General features: G+C 41.1%; 1 protein-coding gene across 12 annotated transcripts in view; it reads left to right on the top strand.

The window, feature by feature from the left end:
* The first annotated feature begins 1,599 nt into the window (after positions 1 to 1,599).
* LOC113419037 (solute carrier organic anion transporter family member 1C1-like) overlaps positions 1,600 to 26,127 on the top strand; it is a 35,373-nt gene continuing 10,845 nt past the window's right edge. The window contains exons 1-12 of one of the 12 annotated variants that reach the window (XM_087968747.1): positions 1,600 to 1,643; positions 2,157 to 2,283; positions 3,893 to 4,209; positions 10,251 to 10,375; positions 10,972 to 11,113; positions 11,503 to 11,635; positions 14,580 to 14,701; positions 16,626 to 16,772; positions 21,281 to 21,379; positions 22,746 to 22,985; positions 24,457 to 24,621; positions 25,666 to 25,861. In XM_087968747.1, the coding sequence (XP_087824873.1) occupies positions 10,265 to 10,375; positions 10,972 to 11,113; positions 11,503 to 11,635; positions 14,580 to 14,701; positions 16,626 to 16,772; positions 21,281 to 21,379; positions 22,746 to 22,985; positions 24,457 to 24,621; positions 25,666 to 25,861 (1,355 nt within the window). In that variant the 5' untranslated portion in view covers positions 1,600 to 1,643; positions 2,157 to 2,283; positions 3,893 to 4,209; positions 10,251 to 10,264. Of the gene's footprint in view, positions 1,644 to 1,951; positions 2,071 to 2,148; positions 2,284 to 3,892; positions 4,210 to 10,250; positions 10,376 to 10,971; positions 11,114 to 11,502; positions 11,636 to 14,579; positions 14,702 to 16,625; positions 16,773 to 21,280; positions 21,380 to 22,745; positions 22,986 to 24,456; positions 24,622 to 25,665; positions 25,862 to 26,127 lie in introns of those variants that run through there. The other 11 variants (XM_087968758.1, XM_087968749.1, XM_087968750.1 and 8 more) reach the window with 11 other exon arrangements.

Raw genomic sequence — 26,127 nt, 5'->3', positions numbered from 1 at the left:
TTAGCTCTTCAGGTGAGGGGCGGGAAACATCAAGGCTGATGGGGAGAGGGAAACACCACTTTTTAAATACCAGTAGTCCTTGGCTTATGACCAGAACTGAGCCCTAAATTGATATTGCTAAGTGAGACAGCTGTTAAATGAGTTTTGTCCCATTTTACAACCTTTCTCGCCACTGTTGTTAAGTGGATCATTGCAGCTGTTAAGTAACAAGATTATTATGTGAAACTGGCTTCCTCATTGACTTTGCTTGTCAGAAGGTCACAAAAGGGGAATCACATCACACACACACACACACACACACACACACACACACACACGGGACACTGCAACCGTCATAAAAATGAACCAGTTGCCAAGTGTCTGAATTTCGACTGTGTCACTTTAGGCACGTTGCAACGGTTGGAAGTGTGAAAAATGGTCATAAGTTACTTTTCCAGCGCTGTTGTAACAGTCCCTAAGTGAATGCTTGTAAGTTGAGGACCTCCTGTACTGAAGAACGAACTTCGCGAAGGCAGCAGGTATTTCTGGTGTTACGTGCCACCAGCCAACTTGGTCTCTCTCTTCTTCTCAAGCAGCAAAACTGGAATTTAGAATCAAGATCCAGAATGTTTCCACCCAGGGGGAAAAATGGCTTTTGTAGGCCTGGAACCAAATTGGTCTTTGCCATTTCCAAATGCCAGTTTAGACAAATGATTTCATACACATTGAATAGGGCTTTTCTTGCACTAGGGGTTATCTAAAGTATTACCATTGTCTTGAAAAGTTCATGTTCCATGGAGACAAAGACAAAAAGGACAGGCCTTCTATATAACTGGAATGTAATTATCAAGATTGCTTTCTTTCTTTGTAGCATTTGCTGTGGTGTGTTTGTCAATGCGCGTTTGCAGAACAAGGCTGTCCTATGTTCTGAAATACTCTTTGAAAGCCATAATATCCAAACTTTATTAGCCAATTTCTGCAATCTTTTGGATCTATTGCAGTGGCGGGATTCAAAAAAAAAAAATTTGAGCCTTCAAGCCATCAGTTGAGCTTTCAAGCTTTCAGGGATTTATTTTTTTAGTGCCATCACTTCCGGTGGTGACCTGAAGTTGCTTATCAATGGTGACGCCCATTATATGGTGCCCTGTAGCAGATATTTTCAATCCTCACCAAAGTTGCTCAACCATGACAACTTCAACTCCCAGAATTCTAGATAATCTGGGTGTTGAAGTTCACACCTCTGAAAGTTGAGGAGTAACAGTGGTCCAGATCGATGGCCATAGGTTCTTCTCTAAGGTACAACTCTTTCAGGCAATCATTACCACGGCAGTGCAAAGAACACCCAGTGGAAGAAGTGGATTTTCGTTCTTCTAAAGAAGTAAACTATTTACAAGCAAAGACCTGAATGTGACCGCAGGCAAAATGCCCATTTATTAACAATGCAAGCCATCGCAGTTCATCTTATAAATCTCCCCTTTGGGTTTGCTGTCTGGAAAGGATGGAAATAAGTGGAGGAGGAGGGGTGGGGGAACAGCAAGGGAAAAAGTTATGCAATGCCCTGCACTAATTCTCCACCTTCCAAAGGAGGCTGATCCCTGGACACACACACATGATTTGGCTGCTTGCCTCAGGGGATTGAAGAGTTCAGACCTGTCAGACGAACAGTAAGTTTTCTCTCTTCTGGTTGGGATCAACTCAATCAGCTCTGCCCTACCTTCCTTTGTTGGGTGGGAGCCTGCTTGGTGGGAATCCTTTAATCTCTGGAAGATCTCCTGCTAGAAATCCCATCCCCCTCGCGCCCTTCCCCCAATAATTTTAGAACTAAAGAAGGTGGTGTTGTATGAATTGGGAAATGAGGGCATGTGATGTGATCTTTTGGCACGACTAAAGAAAAAACAAATCCGTTTTTTTTTTTTTAGTAGGCTAATGAACTGCTGCAAAGCTTCTTAGCTTTATTTTATTTGTCTTTTAGCTTCTGCATTCTGGCAGCTGCACCGTTAGTTAATAATAAAAAGGTGGAATGGTTGGATCGGAGTTGAACCACTCAAATCAAGGGATCAAGTCTAAGTGAAATTTTATTGATTCTATTGGGTAGGTTTAAGCAGCTATTAGGTTTATAACTTGCCTTTCTCTGCATATCTGAAGCTGACCTGCGTTTCATAATGGAAACAGAGTAGGACCTTTTGCACCATTCCAAGCGCGTTGGCTTTTTCTTAAGGCTTGGATGATTTGGACCTTACATACCTGAGAAAATCTTGTTTCCCAGATCAAGTGGCTGACTCCTCATATCAATGTTTCCAGGAGGTAAATTCCACTTGTAGCCATATCTGTAACCTGAGGTGAAATTGGAGATGTCAAAAAAAAAAAGGGGGGGGGGACTTCTTGGTTGCAATTGTGATTTTTCTTGGGAAAGATTGCTTGTTGGCAACAGTGTCATGTATGGGCAGAATTAAGATGTTCTTTTTAAAAAATCCTGGGTTTTTTTCAACAATGCATAAAGAAGTATATATCCACTGGCTATGGAAGTTGCATGCTCCAACTCATAATCGGTGTTAGACCTTAAACCTCCTGTGTGAATTAATCTCATCTTGTGAAAGTGAGCGCTCTGAAAACTTGCCACGTTTACCCAAAAAGGGTCATGGTCCATATTTGCCATCCTGGCAATATGCTGTCAAGTCATTTTAAAAATGAAATTGGGGACCTCATAGAATTTAGGGATTAATGGGGCTTGGGGCTTATGTGGAGAACCGAGGATGGGAGGTACAGTGATGTGAAGAACATCATGCCATTGTGAGACCACTTTGACCCTTTTTATGGATATGGTGACATCATATATCTGCTCACAGTTACTCTGTGGTAAGATGGGCAGACAATAAATTTAATAGATAGAGGATAGACAGACAGGCAGACAGACAGACAGATAACATGTTTTCCCCAGAATAAGACCTATTTTGAAAATAAGCCCTAGCATGTTTTTATGTGTGCACTTAATATAAGCCCTACCACCAACCCGGCCACCCATTCTGTCTGGTTGCTCATAGTACCATGGCCACGAGGTGAAGCAGGGTGGTGAGGGAGCTGTTCCATGTGTCCTGCACCAGTTTACCCCAGGGGCCCACAGCCAGGCCCTCCACACCCTGACAGCTCCTTGTGACAGCAACACCAGAAACCATATGCATCAGGAGTCTACGTGACCGCTGGCTCACTTCTTCTGCTTGCTCATGGCTACAACAGAGCAGAAGGCTGAGCAGTGTGCTGCTGCTGTGGACATGAGGTGAGGCAGGTGTCAGGCCATGGATGGCCTGGCTGTGGGGCCCATGAGGTAAGTCACTGCAGGGTGTGTGGAGCAGCTCCATCACCAACCTGCCTCGCCTCATGGATGGTCTGGCTGCGGGGGTCCTGAGGCAAGCCAGTGTGGGGCGCATGTGGCAGCCTCCCACCTGGCCTTTTGGTCTCGGCACCAGTGCGTCACTCGAACTCCTCCATTGCAGCTGTGAACAAACAGAAGAAGTGGGCTGGCGGCCAGGCAGGGTCCTGCTGGACAGGGCTGCCAGAGCCAACATGAGGCAAGGCAGGTGTTGGGGAATGGGTGGCCTGGCTGCAGAGGCTCTGAGGTAACCTGGTGCAGGGCGCCTGGGGCTGTTCCACCCCCTGCCTCATGGTGGCAGCATTGGTTTGCTGTGCTGCCTTCTGCCCTGCTGCAAGCAAACAGAAGTGGGCCTCCCCTACATGGGAAAAAAATAAGACCCCCTTCAAAAAATAAGCCCCGGTGCTTATTTTAGGGCCCAAAAGGAAACAAGACCTGGTCTTATTTTGGGGGAAACATGGGTAGATGTAAATAAATAAGTAAAAGCTTACAAAAGGGACATAACTTGTTCAACAGTATGTTGCTTCTGTTTCATTTTTACAAAAGCAGCAAGATCCTCGCAGACAACCCCAGGCATTATCTAGAGACCATTGCGCTCTGGAAGATCTTCAGAGCACGCGATTCCTGTGACGTACAGCTGCTCACTACTAAAGTCCCCCTGTGGGACTTTTTTTTCAGAAGTTTGAGCAGCCAGCGAATTACTGAAGGTAGAAAGGACCATCAAGATCACCAAGTCTAACCCTCAAAGCTTCTGAGTGATGGACACATGAAAATAACAACAGAACTTGACCTTCTGACATTTCCAACAGCAAGCTCAGAAACACCATCAAGATAAATCTGAAGAGGTTTCCCAAGAATTTAAGGTAAGGAAATAAGTTTCTCTCGAGGGGGAGAGAATGTTTGAAAAATAGAGGAGGCCATCTTTAGCCCAGCATTAATTCAATCATCTCCAGTGAAGGAAACCTCACGGTTCTTTAAGGTCACCTTTACCCATCTTTACCTAAACAGCTTTCCTCCCATGTGTTCTGATGGGAGCAGAAACAGAGTGAAATGTTTCTGCAACTCAAAAGGCTTGGGAGGAGCCCGAAACCTGACAAAAATGTTCTGCCTTTATCTAAGGAGGTCAGAAGATGGATCGTCAGCCAAAGCATAATGTGTAGGCTGTGTTTAACAACCAAGGTTGGCCCAAACACATTCCACACCGTTTGCATATTGTTTGATGTTAGTTAGTTAAAGCACTCGTTAATCTAATGTGGTCATTGGCTCAGGGCCCCAAGATTGGACTTTTTCATATCCATGAGGAATTTACAGAAGAGATAAACACTGGGATTGTCTGGGTGGAGAGAGAGAGAGAAACTCATAAAATTAATCCTGGATTAGCTAACACAGGGACTTAATAAAAAGGAGGATCGAACTGGGATTTGAGTTACTTTTCACCTTGGGAATCCAATACTGAGGTGTGTTCATGGACAGCTTCCTTTGCTCATTTTTATGAAAAAGTAAGTCCCACTGAACTTTGGCTGTTTGATGGTTATAAAAAAGGGGGTGTGAAAATATTTTTAATGGTAACACCATGAAAGTATGGAATTTGAACAGGAATTATTGTAGCCCACTCTATAATTCACTTTTATGTCAGGACTGAAGTCAGCATTTTATATAGTTTTTTTCTTGAGGCGACAGATGTACGATTGTGCTATCAAGCTGCAAACCTATACATGCATTTTGAAGTTTCCTTCAAATTAAATTTGTCTCCCTGTGACTTAAGAGACATGTTCATGGAGTTTTCTTAGCAGCAGCATAGAATGGTCTGTCACTGTCTTTTCCAGGATAGTTTGTTTTTCCAACTTGCTGGTATTGCCTTCATTTCTGTGGTTTCTCAATGGTCTCTCATTAGGATTGACTGTACTTGGTTTCCAAGGTCAGCAAATCCATGGAATTCAGTAGACCGACAGTTGATGCTCCCACATTCCTAATGCCTTAAGCCCTATCCTACTAGTTTTTTTACAGGGTTCAGACTGGGAAGATGTAGGCCGGGAAGATATAAATGTAATTCTCAAGATTCACCATGATTGATCTGGTGTCTTAAGGCTGCAAAAAGTTTCTTTAGCATTGTGTATCCTTCCTTCCTTCCTTCCTTCCTTCCTTCCTTCCTTCCTTCCTTCCTTCCTTCCTCCTTCCTTCCTTCCTTCCTTCCTTCCTTCCTTCCTTCCTTCCTTCCTTCCTTCCTTCCAGAACTGGGCTGTTACCAGTTTGCCCCTGTTCGGGTAAACTGGTAGCTAATTTTAATATTTTTAATAACCAGTTTGTCGAACCAGCAAATCCCATTCTAGTGGCTAGTATGAAAAGATGCTATTTTAATCATCTAGTCGTGCAAGCAATAGTCAACCTAGAATGGGCCAACTGAGGACTATAGCTAGCCTTTGAATTGTGAGCTGGGGCTTTGTTACATAAAATGTGGCCCACATCTCACTTGAATTAGTGTTGATTTTATCATAGCTAGAATATTTAATTATTTAGCACTTTCTTCACATTAATAGTTACAAATTAGGAGCAATTTGTTGTGGAAATGAAGAGGGTTCTTAAAAACTGCATAAGTCATGGAGAAGATCTTAGCTATTCATCTGTAAGATAGGGATTCTAATTTGCTGTCAATTCATATATATATATATATATATACATACATGCATACATACATATATATAATTTTCTCTGTGTAATTACTTGTTATTGTTCTGATTAGAAGACATGAAGTCATCTTCCTGATTTTGTACTTAAAATAAACCTGTTGAACAATATGACTGAAGTCTACAAGTAGATTAGCGCCTTTTTAAGAAACTTTTATTTTAAAAAAATTCACATAAGTAAAAGAGAAATATGAAATCATATAGAGTGAAATTAAAATGAAAAGAAAGATAAAAAAAGAAGTAGGAAAGACGGTGATGGGGAAAAAAGCAAAATGAAAAGAAATTATATAGAACAATATATATGTTTTCTTAAGTTTTCGCGGGTACTTACATGTATGGTATTCAGCTTTGTTCGGGTATTTTCCCACGTCATTATAGTGGTGCTTTTAAAGTTGTAGCAATGTTTCAGCAGATTCTTAGATGATGGCAGATGAGATTCTGCCAAAACGTTGCTACAACTTTAAAAGCACAACTATAATGAGGTGGGAAAATACCCAAACAAAGCTGAATACCAACAATATATATATATATATATATATATATATATATATATATATATATATATATATATATATATATATATATATATGTGTGTGTGTGTGTGTGTGTGTGTGTGTGTGTGTGTGTGTGTGTATGATAATTGACAGTCTGGTGGAGTCATCTGTCAATTATTTGGAAGCCTGCACTCACAAACAAAAATATCTCCACACCACAACCCAAGCAAACACCTGGGCACAAACAGACCCCACCTGTTACCTCCAGCTCAAACACACCCCAACCAGGCACCCAGATGAAACCTAGCTTCCTAATAAATGATAGCCGTCCATTTACTCGGAGCCAAGCCACACTAAAAGCCTCCAATACAGGAACACAATGTTGCCAGCCAATCAAAAAATGCTACAAAACAGACAGAAGATATTAGAAACACCAATCAAGCAGAACACAGCAAACTCCAAGACCAATAAACACAGACCAAGACTCCCAACCAGTCAGGATGAAGACAAAACCATTCTAACACAGCAGTACGCTAGCACCAAATTAAAAACAGAAACGGATATATATATATATATATATATATATATATATATATATATATATATATATATATATATATATATATGGATCTTTGGTTATTCGGGTTTTCTCCCCGCGTAAGATTCAAAGTATCTAGGCAACGTTTCGGCGAGGTCCCACTCGCCATCTTCAGGCTGGTGCTTTCGGCTTAGTGCCAGTGCAAGCAGTGTGTGACCGGAGCTGCCATCTCTCTATATATACAAGTGGTGGGGGATGGTGTGCTGGGCTGGTTGGCTGTGCTGCAGCCTCTTGATTGGTTGATGGAGTTGATGTTGGTATAATGGGCTGTGTAATGGCCTTTTGTTGTAGAGATATCCTGGATCTTGTGCTGTCATCTCCTGGGTCGTTAGCCTCTTGTGTTTTAACGGCTTGGGTAATGGGTTGTGTGATGGGCTTGTGAGTTCTTTTGTTGTGGTATCCTGGGTCTTGCGTTGTAATCTCCTGGGTCGTTTGTGTTTTGATCTCTTTTCGATTAGCCTCCTGTGTAGTAACAGCTTGGGTAATGGGTTGTGTGATGACCTTGTGAGATTTATTGCTGTGGTATCCTTGGTCTTGTGCTGTGATATCCTGGGTCATTTGCTGTGTTGTGACTTCTTGAGTTCTTGAGGTGTAATTTCTTGAGTTTTTCTGATGTGATGTCCTGAGCGGGTGGCTGTGATGTAGCATTTTGGGTTTTTAATATGGCTTTGAGTTTGGGGTCTGGGTCTGTGTTCGTTTGGCTTCGAGTTCGTGGTCGTGCCACATCTTCATGGTGGGGTCAGTTCGCTTCATGTATGGTTCAGAGAGTTTGAAGTGGGTAGTGATGCAGCTGCAGTGCGGCTTCTGGTCTGTGGTCGTGTCTCATCTTCTGTGTGGGTGTGAGTCTGATTTGTGCGTGGAAGTGTGGTGGTGGCATCTTGTGTGGCCCTCATGGGTGTGGGTCTGGTGTCATTTATCATGTTGGGTACTCGTCTGTTCATGAGGCGGGTTTCCAAATGGCTGGTAAGCGGGAGGTGTCATCTCTTTTATTCATGCTGTGTAGGCGTTTTCTATCTCTATGGCTTCTCTGATTATTCTGCTGCTGTGGTGTTCAGTTTTGGCGATAGTTCTGGTATTTTTAAAGTCAATCTCATGTCCTGTGGCTTTGAGGTGTTGGACCAGGGAAGAGGTTGGTTCTTCTTTTTGATTGAGTTCTTATGTTCTTCAACGCGTGCACTTATTCTTCTGTTAGTTTGTCCAATGTATGTGGTGAGGCAGGCAGTGCAGGGGATTTCATATACTCCTTGGTTTTCTAACTCGATTTTGTCTTTAGGGTTTCTTAGGATGGTGGATATTTTTCTGTTTGTGCAGAATGCTGTTTTAATGTTGTGTTTTTGGAGGATCTTGCTGATTTTGTCTGTAGTGCCTTTTATATATGGGAGGAGGGCTTTGCCGTTCTCTTGTTCTCTGTCTTGGATTTTGGTTGGGGTTAGAAAACCAAGGAGTATATGAAATCCTGCACTGCCTGCCTCACCACATACATTGGACAAACTAACAGAAGAATAAGTGCAGCGTTGAAGAACATAAGAACTCAATCAAAAAGAAGAACCAACCTCTTCCCTGGTCCAACACCTCAAAGCCACAGGACATGAGATTGACTTTAAAAATACCAGAACTATCGCCAAAACTGAACACCACAGCAGCAGAATAATCAGAGAAGCCATAGAGATAGAAAACGCCCACACAGCATGAATAAAAGAGATGACACCTCCCGCTTACCAGCCATTTGGAAACCCGCCTCATGAACAGACGAGTACCCAACATGATAAATGACACCAGACCCACACCCATGAGGGCCACACAAGATGCCACCACCACACTTCCACGTAAAAATCAGACTCACACCCACACAGAAGATGAGACACGACCACAGACCAGAAGCCGCACTGCAGCTGCATCACTACCCACTTCAAACTCCTCTGAACCATACATGAAGCGAACTGACCCCACCATGAAGATGTGGCACGACCACGAACTCAAAGCCAAACGAACACAGACCCAGACCCCAAACTCAAAGCCATATTAAAAACCCAAAATGCTACATCACAGCCACCCGCTCAGGACATCACATCAGAAAACTCAAGAAATTACACCTCAAGAACTCAAGAAGTCACAACACAGCAAATGACCCAGGATATCACAGCACAAGACCAAGGATACCACAGCAATAAATCTCACAAGGTCATCACACAACCCATTACCCAAGCTGTTACTACACAGGAGGCTAATCAAAAAGAGATAAAAACACAAGCGACCCAGGAGATTACAACGCAAGACCCAGGATACCACAACAAAAGAACTCACAAGCCCATCACACAACCCAATACCCAAGCCGTTAAAACACAAGAGGCTAACGACCCAGGAGATGACAGCACAAGATCCAGGATATCTCTACAACAAAAGGCCATTACACAGCCCATTATACCAACATCAACTCCATCAACCAATCAAGAGGCTGCAGCACAGCCAACCAGCCCAGCACACCATCCCCCACCACTTGTATATATAGAGAGATGGCAGCTCCGGTCACACACTGCTTGCACTGGCACTAAGCCAAAGCACCAGCCTGAAGATGGCGAGTGGGACCTCGCCGAAACGTTGCCTAGATACTTTGAATCTTACGCGGAGAAAACCCGAATAACCAAAGATCCACATACAAATACCATGAGAACCTCAGAAAACACACACACACACACACACACACACACACACACACATATATATATATATATATATATATATATATATATATATATATATATATATATATATATATATAAGCTTTCTCAATCTTCTTTATAGCAATTACTCTCTCCTCCCTCTTTAAAGTTACAACATGATTCTGTTTGTGGACTAATATCACTTAAGCTAGGAGAAGGAAGGTTGAGGATTAAAAAGAAGAATAGGTGTTGAAAGCAATGAGATACTATGGAAAGAGAGGGCTTAGGAGGAGACTGGATTTTCATCATGGTATTTGAGATCGTTTGAGGAGCTTTTGAGTTTAGGATTAGGCCTGTAGGACAGAAATTCCCAATCAGTATAACAGAATAACAGAGTTGGAACGACCCAATCTCAAAATTTCGGTTATATTTTGACCACCAAACAGAAAAAAAAATCTGTGTTCTCAGTTTAGATCAACACCATGGATGGAAAAACAGCCTCCCAGCAAGCAAAAGAAAATCCGTTTGACCTGGATAAGACCTTTGGATCACATCCTGCGAAAGTGCCACGTCTCTATATTTCCAAATTAAAGGTAAAATCACTTTCCTCCTCCTTCCCTCCCTCCAATTTTCGCTTCAATGAATCCCTGAGCTGCATCCCACAAAGGCTACTCTTCTTTCTATCCTGAAATTAAATACCTTCCCATTTTGTCTGCAATAAATCCTCACGGTCACATCCAGTGAAGGCTACACACAGCCTTTCTGTTTCAAAGCTAAGAGCAATCGCTCGGCCACTTTCCTTGGAGAGGTGGAAAATATTCATACGATTCACGCTTAAAATCACAGGGTAAAATCTACACTAGCAAAAAGTCCAAAGTCTAGTAGTGCCTTTCTCAACTAACCAGGGGTGGGCTGCTGGGGGTTCGCAGGGGTTTGGGAGAGACCCTGGCTAAGATTCTGTGCAGTTTGGACAACCCCCCCCCAAATCCCACTCCTGTCTAATTTTTAATTTTTACCATGGGCATTTCACTTACCTGTGGTGGGCCTTTGGAGAGTAAAAATAGTAAAAATGATCTGTCATTTTAGAGTTAGAGTTAGGGTTAGAGTTAAGCCTCTCTGGAAGCCTCTAGCAACTTTCTAGCAACAGTTCCTTTGCCAGCTCACTATTTTGTCTCTGTTTCCATCTTAGATATTTCTTGGAGCATTGGCATTTTCTTTTTTTGCCAAAGCTTTTTCAGGAAGCTACATGAAGAGCATGATGACTCAAATCGAGCGGAGATTTGAGATCTCATCGTCTGTGGTTGGCTTGATTGATGGAAGCTTCGAGATAGGTAGGTTGTCTCGTTCTGGGGTGCAGAGGTTACACAGCTTGGCCACAGAACAGAGGTGTCAAACGCAAGGCCTGCGATGTGGTCAGATCTAGCCCATGGGGCCGTCCTGGAAAATGTAAGGGGCCGTCCCACGTCGCTTCAGCCCGTCTACCCAATGCGAGGAGGAAACATGCCAGCAGTTTGGGGGAATGGCGTCAATCTGGCCACGCCCACCCAGTCGGCCATGCCTACCCAGTTGGCCACACCCACCCAGTCGGCCACACCTGCCTGGCCCACCTGAGGTCAACCACAGCTCTGATGCAGTACTCAATGAAATTGAGTTTGACACCCCTGCCATAGAAGATGCTCCTTTCCTAAGACGGTTGTTCATGTGTCTTCTTCTGATTCAGGAAACTTATTGGTAATGGTTCTGGTGAGTTACCTTGGACCACGGGTTCACCGCCCAAAGGTGATTGCAACAGGTTCTCTAATTATGACCTTGGGATCCTTCCTATCGGTGATGCCACATTTCATCATGGGACAGTAAGTGCAATTTGTTTGGCTCGACTTTCTACCTTGAAAGCTATAGCCAGATCACCTGAGTTAATCTGAGGAACAGTTGGCTTTTGTTTTTGTTGATTCTTTCTCTTTTAGGTGAATTGTGGTGTGACTTTTTGGACGAATCCAGCCTGTTGAATTACTTTCTAATTAAAGACAGCACGTGGTTGTTTTGTTTCTTGGAATAACTCGCTTCCTTATTTTGCAAAAGTCAGTAAATCATAAACGTAACAGGGCAGGATTTGTATAAAATGGTAAAATATGCACAAAGCCCAATCAAGGACTAACCAGAGTTAAAGCAATCAAGTTTCTAGGTCTTTAATACATTTTTAATGGACCTGTTATATTATGAATATATATTATGAATATATAAAAATTATGAATAGAATAGAACAGAACAGAACAGAACAGAACAGAACAGAACAGAACAGAATAGAATAGAATAGAATAGAATAGAATAGAATAGAATAGAATAGAATAGAATTCTTCATTTGCCAAGTGTGACTGGAAACACAAGGAATTTGTCTTGGTGCAATTGCTCTCAGTGTACATAAAAAGAAAAGATATATTCATCAAGAATCATACGGTACAACACTTAATGATAGTCATAGAGTACAAATAAGCAATCAAATCATACTAGGAAACAGTCAATATAAATTGTAAGGATGAATTTAACCATACTTCTTTAAAAATTGTTTTTCTATTAATACATTTTAGTGCTTAATAAACCTCAGGTTATCTGGGTATTTAATTTGCTTAACAATACAAATTTATATAATTCTTTATTGACCAAGTATGATTGGACACACAAGGAATTTGTCTTGGTGCAGATGCTCTCAGTATACATAAAAGAAAAGATACATTTGTCAAGAATTTTACATTCTTACATTCTTAATCTCCACCCCTTTTTTCCAACCATTGGTAAAAATAGATTCCATGTTTGATAATATTCTACATCTTCTTTCTGTTTAATTTTCAATGTCAATCTATCCATTTCTGCACAATCTAGTATCTACCTGACTATCTCTTCATCTCACAGTATATCTTCATTTTTCCACCATTGTGTGAATATAATCCTCGCTGCTGTTTAAGACATGTAATATTAAGTACATACTTTTCTTATCAATTTTTTCTAATATTATACCTAATAAAAACAATTCAGGTTTAAAATCTACATGTTTCCCTATCATCTTTTCTAGCCATCTATGTCTCTTTGATCTTTCCCTTTTTCTTTTGCACAAGTCCACCACGTATGATAAAATTTGCCCATTTTTAGTTACATTTCCAGCATATAAATTTAGCCATACTGAAGCTTCTGTTGAAGATGAATGGATATGGCACATCTCATAGCTTCCATTGTTCTCCAGTGGTCTAGTGATTAAGGCACTAGGCTAGAAAGTGGGAGACCATGAATTCAAGTCTCCCCTTCACCAAGAAAACCAGCTGGGTGACTTTGGGTAAGTCCCTTTCTCTCTCTCTCTCTCAGCTCAATCCATCTCACAGGGTTGTTGTTGTGGAGAAACTAGGAAGAGGAAGGTATATTGGAAGATAAAAGAGGAAGAGGAAGGTATGCGCACTGCCTTGAGTTATTTGTAAAAACAATAAAGGCAGGATATAAATAAATAAGTAAATAAAAATACTTATTCACTACTTTCAGTTAAGCTATGTTCTACACAGCATAGGAAAGGACTAAGAAATCATCAGCATAAGAAATGAAGGATAGGAACTAAGATACATTATTTTAAGCTCATTAAGTAATATTCAAGTTACACCGACATCATTCACTACTCAGTAGGTCTCCATGTCTTTCTATCCTTGAAAACCATCCTCTCTTTCCCTGTAGTCATACACCACTTCATGGAGTACCTGTGATTCTTTAAACTTCTCACCTCTGCCTTTCTGATGATCTCAACACTCCTTAGGCATGAAGTTCTTGTTCTGCTCCTTTCCTTAAACCATTCGTTCTTGTTTCATATCTTTGTTTATTTGTATCTTGTATGAGAAGTTCCCAGGAGCCCATGTAGAAGAAGATAAACGCTGATTTGAGGTGGTCTCAGCTCAAATTTGAAACCAGTGTCCTATACCATGGCCACCTTTGGATGGATGGATGGATGGATGGATAGCTGATGGATGGATGGATAGATAGATAGATAGTTTAGTTTTATGGATCATATGAATCCATAAGGATCATATGGCTCCTTTAGGGATCATAAAGAATGGTGCCTGTGGAAGGGAGATCAGCATCAGCAAGAAAACGGGTGGTGTGATGCAGCTTCCTTTGAAGATATGTACAATGTCAGCCTATATGCAAATGGGTAGAGGGTTTCTCTTGTCATGCCCATCCTGCCATTTTGACAATTTTAACTCCCCCCCACCATGGATGCTCTTGTTCATGAAAAGCAAATGAACTGGGTTTCTACAACAGTGTGACACATGCATACATAAACCCATATCTACTGTAAGTTTGAAAGTGACCTAGCAAATGCTAGATCTTTAAGTGTATATTCAGCTCTTGTGTAAATATATTCAGCAATCATGCAGACAGTGTGATGAGAGGCCAGAAAGTTGGATCAGGAGCAGACTCTGTATTTTAAACCTTCTCACATACCGCAGAATTTAATTCATTTGATTTCGTTTCTCCTTACAAGCTTCCTGAGAAACTAACGTAGGAGGAAGTTCCAGCTAGTATGCAGAGTAGAACCAAGGGGAACATCAAACTAACATACTTTTTCTATCACAGATCTGTTTGGACATGTTCCATGAGCACAATAATTATGTTTGGTTTTCCTGGGTTTTACATGTGCAGTCAACCCAAACCATGTATCCATCCAACCATCAGTCAGACCCATGGAGAGATAATCTTTCTCAAATAACGATGCAAAGCAAGGTTTAACTTTCTAATCCCATAATCCTGGCTTTTGTTCTGCAGTTACAATTACAAAAGTATCACAGTTTCCTTGGCCAATTCATCTACAAGTGTTTCGGCCTGTGTGTCAGGATCTTCCCAACATTACACTCTTGCCGAAACATCCCACAATGCAACTATGGTTGGTAAGTAAAAAAAATTTCCAGTGGCCTTGGGCCTTTGTAGGGGAAGGCGGAGTCTTGCATTTAGCGGGAAAACTATCTGGTGGGAAACTATGGCCCTTTTATGACCTGTGGACTTCAACTCCCAGAATTCCTGAGAATGGCTGGCTCAGGAATTCTGGGAGTTGAAGTCCACCAGTCAAAAAAGGGCCACAGTTCCCCACCTCTGAAAAGAGTGAGCACTCAGGTGTTAAGTATCCACAAGGAAGCCTGGAAAAATTATCTCACTCTTCAGATTTGTAATACTGTAAATCTACTCTTTAGATGGTTCACATGTTGTCCTTGTTTGCCAAGCAATCCATACCATGATTTTCCAGTTTGATCAGGCTTTTTTGGCCCTTACAAATCAAAGTAAACTTTCTTGTTTGGAGTGGGCTCATGAAAAACTCAAGATGTGAAATAAACACTCTTAGGTTTAAGGACGTAATCTGAGAAAGCCCCGGAAGCCCTATTGGACTTGATAGGTTTCTTGAATTGAAACAAGCGGGTGAGATTAATTATTTGTCCCTTGAGAGGAATTAGTGCCACTCCTCTAGGCTAAAATAGATGAAACTAAAACATATGAAGAATGGTTGCAGGAAGTGGGTATGTCTTGTTTAATGAAAAGAAGAACTAGGGGCTGTTAGCAATGTTCTGATATCTGAAGGGCTGCCACAAAGAAGAGGGGGTCAATGTATTCTCCAAAGCACCTGAAGGCAAGACAAGAAGCAAAGGATGGAAACTAATCAAGGGGAGAACAAACCGAGAAATAAGGAAAAATTTCCTGACAGAACAAGTAATCAGTGGAATGACTTGCCTCCAAAAATTGTGGGTGCTCCAACACCGGAGGTCTTTAAGAAGAGATTGGACATCCATTTGTCTGAAATGGGTTTCCTGCCTAATCAGGGGGTTGGACTAGAAGACCTCCAAGGTCCCTTTCAATTTTGTTTATACTGTTATTCTCCCCTAGAGTTACTTGTGACCATTATTGAGGGGGACAGGAGATGATACTTACTGAGGACTTGCAAGGAAGTTTCTCTCCTGTCATCCATCAAAGCTATCTCAGCTTTCGCAATTATTATCACACTTGCTTGAACAATTTACCCGCGTCACAAGAGCTAGAAATGTGCCTTAGAGTAGACATTGGCTTGCAAGGTTTGGAATCAGTGAAGTTGAACAGGTAGTCCTTGACTTAAAATCATTCATTTTAGTGACTGTTTAAAGTTGCAACAGCACTGAAAAAAAGTGGCTTAACACCAATTCTCACACTTATGACCATCGTGGCATCCTCACAGTCAAAATTCATGTGCTTGACAACTGGCAGAAATTTACAATGGTTGCAGTGTCCCAGGGTCATGTGATCAGCATTTGCAATCTTCACAGCTAGTTTCCAAGAGGCAAAGTCAACGGAGGAGGTTGGGTGAGCTGTGGTGGTGCAGTGGTTAGAATGCAGTACCACAGGCTACTTCTGCTGACTGCCGGCTGACTGCAATTTGGAAGTTCGAATTTCACCAGGCTCAAGGTTGACTCAGCCTTCCATCCTTCTGAGGTGGGTAAAATGAGGACCCAAATTGTTGGGGGCAATAGGCTGACTCTGTAAACAGCTTAGAGAAGGCTGTAAAGCACTATGAAGCGATATATAAGTTGAAGTGCTATTGTTATTCACTTCATAACCATGTGATTCATTTAGCAACTGCAGTGGTTCACTTAACAACTGTGGTTAAAATAAGGTTGTAAATTCGGACGCCACTCACTTAACAAGTGCCTTGCTTAGCAGTGAAAATTCTGGTCCCATTTGTCTTCCTAAGCCAAGGATTACCTGTTCTTTGGAAAGAAAATTGTAATGCTCGGATAGTATTGTGATCGAGCTGTGGACCTCACAACTTCTTGGGGCACCTTCTGTTTTCAGGATGTGAAAAAATGGCAAGTTCCTACTTGTGGGTCTTTGTGCTTGCTGGGAACCTTCTACGTGGAATTGGAGAAGCCCCTATCATGCCCCTGGGGATGTCTTACATTGATGATTTTGCCACAGAAGAAAACTCTGCCTTTTACATAGGTAAGAATTTGAGTATTACAACTGAGGTGGGACCAATGATATAGCTATCCCAGCCCTCAGACTTCAACTCCCAGAATTCAATTCTGCCCAATGACTGCATTGACTGGGCATTCCGGGAGATGCAATTCCAGCCTGGTTGGAAGGCACCTTTGGGAGAAGAAGGCAGGGTGGGGTGGGGCTCAATTCTTGTCTTTAGTAGGTTCAAATGGTTGAATCCTTGTGATTATTTCATCGCAAGGATCCTAAAGTAAGTCTGCATTAAAAACCATCCATAGAAATTCAACAGAGGGTCAGTAAATTAGTTCTGAGGCACAAACCCCATTTTTCTTGCTGAAAATTTATTTATTTTATTTATTTACTTTTGTCAATTGCTTACAAGATAATAGGAAAAAGTAAAAACATAGTTATGAATACATGGATACATATAAGAAAAATAAAAAGAAACAATAGGACAGGGATGGTAGGCACGTTGGTGCGCTTATACACACCCTCTACAGACCTCTTAGGAAAGGGGTGAGGTCAATAGTTAGACAGTCTAAGGTTAAAGTTTTTGGGGTTTGGGGAAGAAACCACAGAGTTAGGTAGAGTATTCCAGACCTTGACCACTCTGTTGCTGAAGTCATATTTCCTGCAATCAAGTTTGTTGCGATTAACCTTGAGTTTGTATCTATTTTATTATTTTTTTTGAACAAATTTATTAATTTTTAAAGACATACAAAACATAAAAACACAGAAACACAAAACATAAAAGCATAAAAAATCTCTTTTGTGAAAGTTGCTTAGTCCCGGGTTAAAACTCTTGGTACAGACACAAATTCAAATTCATATTCATTTTACATACCATTCCATATCTTATTAGCATTTTCAATTTCTATATAACTTCTCCTCTCTTTTAAATTTTCTCAATTTTATTTTATTTATCTCCTCTCAATTCGAATCATAATATTTATTATTCTTTGTCTGTTCTATTTCCAGCTATCCATTTATCTTTCTTCTTTGAAAAAACTTCTCCTGTACACTAAATGGAGTATGATGCCTTTATCTCTTTCCCCTATATTTATAATACTTAATATAAAACACATAACTTACATTGGGATTCTGTCTGTGTACATTCTAAAATTATACAGTATTATCAAAACCAATACAAATCTATTCATTAATATTGATATTCATTTATATCTTAAACATTTAGCACATTACTTTTCAGTTAAATCACATACTTTTATGGGAGCACCTATTTTCCATAGTTATCCCCCCACATCACATATTATAGATCATTATTTCATTCGATGTTCCCCCTTCTCATTTCACAAAAAGTTTCACTAGGATAACATAGTCTAATCATTAATATTAACAATCATTTATATCTTAAACATTTTACCCATTTCAGTTAAATATCATGGCTTTATGGGAACACTTATGCTTTCCATAATTATCCCCCCCACATCACATATCTTAAATCATTGTTTCATTAAAGTGTTCCCCTTTTCTTAACAAAAAATTTCCCTAAATTATACTAAATATTTTATCACATTTTAAATTGCATATTATTTCCAATTTTCTATGGTTATTTCTAAGTACAAATGTACTTATGTACCTTTCTAGAATCCTTTTTCAATAAAATTTATCCATTATCTCTAAAAAACTTTTTGCTTCTTTGCATCTTGCTCCCCACCATTAAGGCTTCTCATCCCTTCCTTTCTCCCTTGCTTCTTCTTCTCCTTGTCCTCTTTAACCCCTTGTCTCTCCACCCCCTTTTATTCTGCTTTCCTCCTTTCTGTTGTTTCCTAACATAATATCCCCTTTTCACCTTATTCTTCTCTTTTTGGTTGTTTTTCCAGGTCTTAAAGTCTTCTTCTCCTTTTTCTCTCTTCTTTTTTCCTTCCTCGACCAAAGTCACTTGTTCATCAAAGATGGCTTCTTCTTTGTCCCAGTCATCCTGTTGCTCATTCAGCTTTACATAAGTACAAACCGCCATTTCTAAAAATTGAAAAAGAGTGCCAAGGACATCTTTCCCTTCTTGCTTTTCTTTTTCATATTTTTGGTATACAAGTTTCAGTCCATCCACAAGTGATGCCATTGTGCAGAGAAAAAGTTTTCCCAAACAACCACCCGAGTGCTTTTAATCAGAAATAGTTCTCAGAAGTTCCAAAATCACCAAACAATCCAAACAGGCTGTTTCTTTTAAATACTTTCTCCTTCTTCACTTTCTCTTTCTGGGGTTAAAGTTTAGTCACAAGTTCCCTTTAAAATATATCTTTTAGAAGTCTTATTGATGTTTAGTAACTCTTTAGAATTCTAGGCAATCTTCTCCTTATTTTCAAATTTTGCTCCAATTTTTTTCCCTCTCCCTTCCACTCACAGCCAAAAGATTTTTTTCCCTTTAAATGTTCAGAAATCTTTATCCCTTCAGCATTCAATTACCTCCAATGCAGGTTTTCGGTTTCTCTTATGATTCCATCCGCTGTCACGTTAGGAAGGAGAGTGAAAGCGAAAGGAAAAAAACTTTCCCTTTTAGAATATTCGCAGCTTGTAACTCTCACTAGAAACAATGTATCCTTAGCAGCCTTCAAGATTCCAGGGCACTTTCTCTTGCCTTGTCCCGTTGAAAGCCACTTTCATAATTCTTCCAACTTTCTCCCTCCTGCACCAGCTTGTCCGGCTGCAGGTTTCTTCGAGCGGCCATTGCTGACCGCCGCTCCTGCGCCTTGGGAAAAGGGGGTTCTGCCGGCTGGGGAGGGTCTGCGACACCCCCAAGCCCCTGTCCGGATCCCCCTCTCTTCAGCTGCCTCTACAGGGCAGCTATATCCCCCAGATCCAAGCGGATCGGGGAACCTTAACAGCGCGCAGCAGGGATCGCGCAGTATCGCGAATCCCTGCCGCTGCCGAAACCTTGCAAACCGGAAGTCCAACCTTGAGTTTGTATCTATTGTTTGCTCTTGTGTTGTTATGGTTGAAGCTGAAGTATTCATTGACAGGTAGGACATTGCAATGTGTGATTTTATATACCATACTTAGATCGGACCGAAGGCGGCATAGTTCTAGGTTTTCTAGGTCTAGAATTTCAAGTCTGGTGGCATAAGGTATTCTACAACGAGTAAAGGAGTGGAGAACTCTTCTTGTGAAATATTTCTGGACTTTCTCAACTGTGTTAATATCAGATACGTAATGTGGGTTCCAGACTTGATGAGCTGTATTTGAGTATTGGCCTAGCAAATGTTTGTATGCTCTAGTTCATAGTGTGATATTACCAGAGAAAAAGCTACATAGGATTAGGTTAACAACTCTTAATGCCTTTTTGGCTATGTAGTTACAGTGGGCTCTAGCACTTAGATCATTAAAGATGAGTACTCCAAGATCCTTGACAGAGTTTGGATCATCAACAAGGTCTTGACTATTCAGCCTGTATTTTATTTTCTGATTTTTTTTGCCAATATGTAAGACAGATCATTTATTTGTTGAGATTTGAAGTTGCCATTTGTTTGACCATTCTGATACATAGTCAAGGTCTTTTTGAAGGGTAGCAGTATTGTCTGTGGTGTTGAACAGCTTTACATCATCAGCGAAGAGAATGCAGTTGCTTTTGATATGATCACAGAGGTCATTTATGAGAGAAGGGATTTTGCCAGGTTTTGGAGAGTGAGAACAGAGGATATTTTGGGAAGAAAATTGGGAGAAACAATCAGTAGTTTAGTAGTAGTGGTGTAGTTGTAACCTAATTCTACTTTGTTGTCGGGTTATGTTAACAAAACTTGCAAGTCTGAAAGTACATATCCCACACCGTATCTTTTAAAAGCCTGATAAGTTAGGGAGGATTCTTTCTGAGTGCCTTTCTCTACCCCTTATACAGTTCTGTGTCCCACCCTTCATCTGTGTCTCTTCCCCTATATCCCATGGTCACATATAAATTAACTTCCTCCCTACAAAAAAAAAAAAAAAGATAAAATAAAACAAAAAACCCCCAAAAGACCAAATACCTGGGTTAAGGCCCTAGCCCCACCATTGTTTCTCTCAAAATTATTTGGTTTGGTTAAAAAAAAAAAAGTTGGATTCGGCCAAGGTTGGACTTAGTTTGCTTGTGGCTACATAATGATTCTAAAGTGATGCCTCTTTTAACTCCTCCCCTGGCTCTGTCAATCCTTCTCTTACAGATAGAATCATTCATTTTCCCAACCTTAAAGGTAACAACACCTGCCTATTTTTTAGCAATAATATGGAAGTAATTTGCAATTGCTATTGTCACTGCTGGGTGGATGGATGGATGGATGGATGGATGGAGGAGGGTGGGAGAGAGGGAAGGAAAGATGGTAGATGTTCCAAGTCAAGTTTTCAATTCTGGGATTTTCTGGTGGTCTTCATTTAAGTACCTTTCAAATATCGCCTTGCTTAGCTTTGTGAGCAGTCAAGGTTGGTTTGATGCAGCCGCCTGCTGTAGACCCCATTCTTCATCTGTGTTGAAGTCTTGTTCTGCAGGTGTTCCTGTACTTAGGTTAACTCATCTTTTGTAGGAACTGTACGGTCTGCAGGGATGTTTGGGCCGTCTCTTGGCTTCCTGCTTGGAGCTTTTTGTGCCAGTTTGTGGGTTGACATTGGAGCCGTAAACCCAGGTAAGGAGCAAGTATCACCTCCAATGTTTCTCCTCAGCCAGTTTTGTCTTTTTAACTGGTAGACGTTTGCTAGCCAGACACCAAAACTTTGATTTAATGAAGTCCCAGTTAGCAAACTTCAGATGCATCGGACAACATTACTGTCCAGACATTATTCTAAAAGAACTCCCCCATTTATTCGCTGCTGATCAGTTGGGTCTTCTTTTGTTGCTCTGCACAGGAGAATGAAGCTGGAAAGCAGGCTAGTGGGGTGGGGAGGGAATGAGTTGCCCCTTCCCCATGTCCCCAGTCTTTTCTCCCCCCTTTTACCCCCCCCCTCTTGGGACGAGGCCGAGGAAGACCCCCCCCCCCCCCCCCCCCCCCCCCCCCCCCGCCCCCCCCCCCCCCCCCCCCCCCCCCCCCCCCCCCCCCCCCCCCCCTTAAAGCTTGCTGCAGCTAATATGTCAGAGAAACCCAGCATGCCTTAGCATGGCAGAGGGGTACAGCCAGCCCCCACAGGCCCCACCCCCCATGGATTTTGGGTCAGAAACCAAAAACCCCCCGGGGGCCCCCCCCCTTTTTTTTTTTCATCCGCGGGGCCCCTGGCCCCCCGCCACCCCCGTAACCTTGCCTCAGGAGTGGGGAAGGAATGGGGATTTTGTAGTATATCCTTCCCCTGCCATGCCTACCAAGCCACACCCACCAAGCCACACCATACCACACCCACCAAGTCACCCCCATAGAACTGGTAGTAAAAAAAAATTGAATACCACCACTGATTGAGTGTGAACGAAGCTATTACATGACGCCATCCTATAAATGGGTCTGTTACAAGTGACTAGTCCACAGAAAGTGAGTTAAGATATCAGACTAGAAATGGGTAGATGGTGACTTCTAGTCTCTCCTAAAAAGCCAGTTGGATGACCTTGAGCCAGTCACTCTGTCTCAGGCCCCAAGAAGGAGGTAATAGCAAACCACTTCTGAAAAACCTTGCCAAGAAAACCACAAGGCCATCTGCAAGAATCAGACACAATTGAGTGGAACAAAAAAGCAACAACCCATAACCTACTTAACTTGGTTACTAGAAGAATCCACTTTCTTGCCTAATCGTTTGAATGATACACTAAGCAAGAGGCCAGGTTGTGCACATGTAAAACAACCTAACCTTTGTTTATGATAATAAAGCGCCTTCAAATTTAGAGGAGCTGATAGGGAGCTGTTCAAATGGAACTGAACTGCGTGTTGCTAAACCATGTTTAAGATTCAACATGCCATGTGAACACCATGAACGTTAGGTCCTGGTGAATCCAAGGGATGTACTTAATAGAAAATGTAGTAAGAGCCTTCATACGTAAGTTTGCTTTTCTTTTTTTCCCTTTTCTCCTAGATACACTGACCATCAATTCCAAAGACACACGTTGGGTTGGTGCTTGGTGGCTTGGGATATTGATCTGTGGTGCCACCAGTTTTATGTCATCTCTTCCTTTCTGGTTCCTGCCTTACTCTTTGCCACAAGAAGAAGAACAAGTTAAGAAGTCAATGGAAGTTTATGGAATCACTCAAGTCGGCCAGAACAAAATGGAAGCTCCGAGACCCCCACGGCTAAAGGTTTCAGAAGTGGCAAAAGGTGTTTGAATGACCTCTTCACGAGTAGCTCGTTCTGAGCTTTGTAACTAAATCTGTGTTCTCCAACCTTTTACTCAATTGCCAGAGTCACTTCTTAGACTGAGACGGATGGCATATAAATTTAATAAATAAATGTAAATGAAAGGGCTATGGTTTCCAAAAATATCTTTTTGGAAACATGTCCAGTTTTTAAATATAATTTTATTTTCAAAGATTAAAATTAAAAGAGAAAAACTAATTAATTTTAATGGGAAGAGAAAAAAGAAAGTGCAGGAAAGAAAAAATAGAAAAGAAAGAAAAAATAACGTGCTGTAATATAAAAAAGAAATTGTTTCTTTGTATAATGACTTCCATCTTCATCACAAAAAGTATAAACAGTTTTAGTAATTTATCACCTTCCTTGAAAATACATCAATGTATTTTCCCATATCCCGCTCTTATCTATAAGCAAGTCTTTAAACTCTTATAATTCAGTCCTAATCAGTAAAGTCCATTAAGAGTTAGCAGAGATAATAACAGCTATTTTAACCCTGATCAAATAAACCAACTTTATATCCCTTCCTTTTTCTTTTAACAATATTGATTTTTAATCCCTTTCAAATAATATCCTGTTTTTTTTTTATTTCTTTGCCCTTCTCACAAAATTCTTCAAAGCTTTAACAATTTTTTTTTAAAAAAAAGAGAATTCAAAACAATACCTAAATCAAACTTCCCAAACACACTTTTGCTGCAAAAGAAGTTTTAAAGTCCTTAAACCTGTATTAAAACTCCTTTCTCTAAAGATTGAGGGAAACTCAACCACTGCTGTAAAACTTGTGGATCCAAAAGATCCTAGTAACTGAAGAGGGTTACAAAGAGATTTCTAAAAGTGGTTAGAAAAGTGTGTCTCAGATGTCTAAGTTGAATCAGGAGGTATCAGGTTTTCAAAGTTGTATGCTTTGGAAAGGAACTCTTTCTTATTAGCATTTTGAGAAACTAACTGTGAACTGTGGTGGTGCAGTGATTAGAATGCAGCATTGCAGGCTAACTCTGCTCACCTTGCCAGAATTTCGATTCCTTCGATCCTGACCAGCTCAAGGTTGACTCAGCCTTCCATCCTTCCATGGGTAAAATGAGGACCCAGATTGTTGGGGCCAATGTGCTGACTCTGTAAACCACTTAGAGAGGGCTGTGAAGAGGTATATAAGTCTAAGTGCTATTGCTATTGCTAACTCACTTTGACCCTGGTACTGATTTTGCTATAATGTCCAATTAATCCTGTTGGATTAGGTCATGTCTATAAATCTCAACTCTTGTGAGGATTTTATTCCAATCATGTTAATTAACAACTTAATGAATGACTTAATTATATAATCGATGATTTTTCCTCCTTGTGAAATCATATTTTTTTAAATTACAAATTTGAACAAAAATAGACCTGATATTGAATTTGGTTTTATCCTTTTAATTTTATTTTATTTTTGCGAGTCCAGATTTCTTTCCTACTTTGAAGAAGCTGTTTGGAAACTCCATCTTCCTGATCTATTTGCTCCTTACAATCCTCCAATACAATTCTCTGGTTGGCATCATAACCTTTGAATCAAAGTTTATGGAGCAGCAGTTCAACATCTCCGTTTCAAGAGCCATTTTTCTTATTGGTAGGTGGAACTCTTCTTTTTATTATCCACACATCTTCCTACTACTCCTTTTTTCAACTCTTTGAGATAGGTTGAGCTGAGAGAGAGAGAAAGTGATTGGCCCAAAGATACCCAGCTGGCTTCATGGGTAAGGCAGGTTTGGAATTCACTGTCACCTGGTGATTAGCCCAAAGTCACACAGCTGGCTTTCATGCCTAAGATGGGACTGGAATTCACAGTCTTCCGGTTTCTAATTTGGTCCCTTAACCACTACACAAAACTACTAGATATTCCATGAGATTGAGCAGGCACACAAGATAAATTGGTGGACATCCTTTTCCTGTAAGAGTGAACTCTGTGTGAATAGAGAGGAGTGTTGGGTAGCAGAGAGAAAGAGGAAGAACAGGATAGAAGGGAACGCCAAATAATATAGCAAGAAATGAGGACACCAGAGACAGCAGCAGTGTTAGGAGAGAAAACAGTAGCCATTCTCAATTTTGGTTCTGACCAGACTCATCAAATTTGGTTCTGACCTCACCTTCAGCTGGCATTGTCTCATCACCCTGCCAAAATGAGGCAGATAATTATTACAGGTAGTTCTTGGCTTACAACCACCACTGAGTTCGAAATCTCCAAGCAAGACAGTCGTTAAGGGAGTTTTGCCTCATTTTACAACCTTTCTTGTCATAGTTCGTAAGTGAATCACTGCAGTTGTTAAGTTAGTAACATGGTTGTGAAGGAACTCTGGCTTCTCCCTGGACTTTGCATGTCAGAAGGTGGCAAAAGGGGATCCAGGGACATTGCAGCCGTCATTATAAATGTGAGTCCGTTGTCCAGCTCTCGTGACTGCGGGGATGCTGCAAAGGCCGTTGGTGTGAAACACGGTCATACGTCCCCTTGTTTCAGCGTTGATGTAACTTTGAATGTTCATTAAACACATGGTTGTAAGTCGAGGACTACCTATACTCCTGGCAGTGGGTTATGGTAACTGTGATTCTGAAGAAGGTAGTGTGTTTTGTGCGGAGTGGCACATGAGATAACATCGTTGCTCCCTCTGCTTTACAGGTGTGATCGTCTTACCTATTACCATTGTGGGGATGTTCCTGGGAGGTTTTATCATCAAGAGGTTCAAACTGCCCATCACAGCCATGGCGAAGTTTGCCTGTATGACCTTTCTGACAGGCTTCCTGTTAAACCTGTTTTATTTTGGTGCCAGTTGCCAAGTGCTTCAAGTGGCTGGTTTGACTGTCAACTATTCTGGGTTTGTCACCTGGTTCCTCTTTTGGGGGTGATGGGAGGAAGAGGCAGTTAATGCATGTTTTAGAGCTGGGGTGGCGCAGTGGTTAGAGTGCAGTACTGCAGGCTACTTCTGCTGACTGCTAGCTGACTGCAATTAGGCAGATCGAATCTCACCAGGCTCAAGGTTGACTCAGCCTTCCATCCTTCAGAGGTGGGTAAAATGGGGACCCAGATTGTTGGGGGCAATAGGCTGACTCTGTAAACCACTTAGAGAAGACTGTAAAGCAC

Source organism: Notechis scutatus, chromosome 6 (genome assembly GCF_049901735.1).
Source record: "Notechis scutatus isolate UNSWTSFEM ecotype Mainland chromosome 6, rNotScu1.2, whole genome shotgun sequence".
NCBI classification, from domain to species: domain Eukaryota; kingdom Metazoa; phylum Chordata; class Lepidosauria; order Squamata; family Elapidae; genus Notechis; species Notechis scutatus.
The sequence above is the reverse complement of the archived record's forward strand: the minus strand, read 5'-3'. Positions and strand labels throughout refer to the sequence as shown.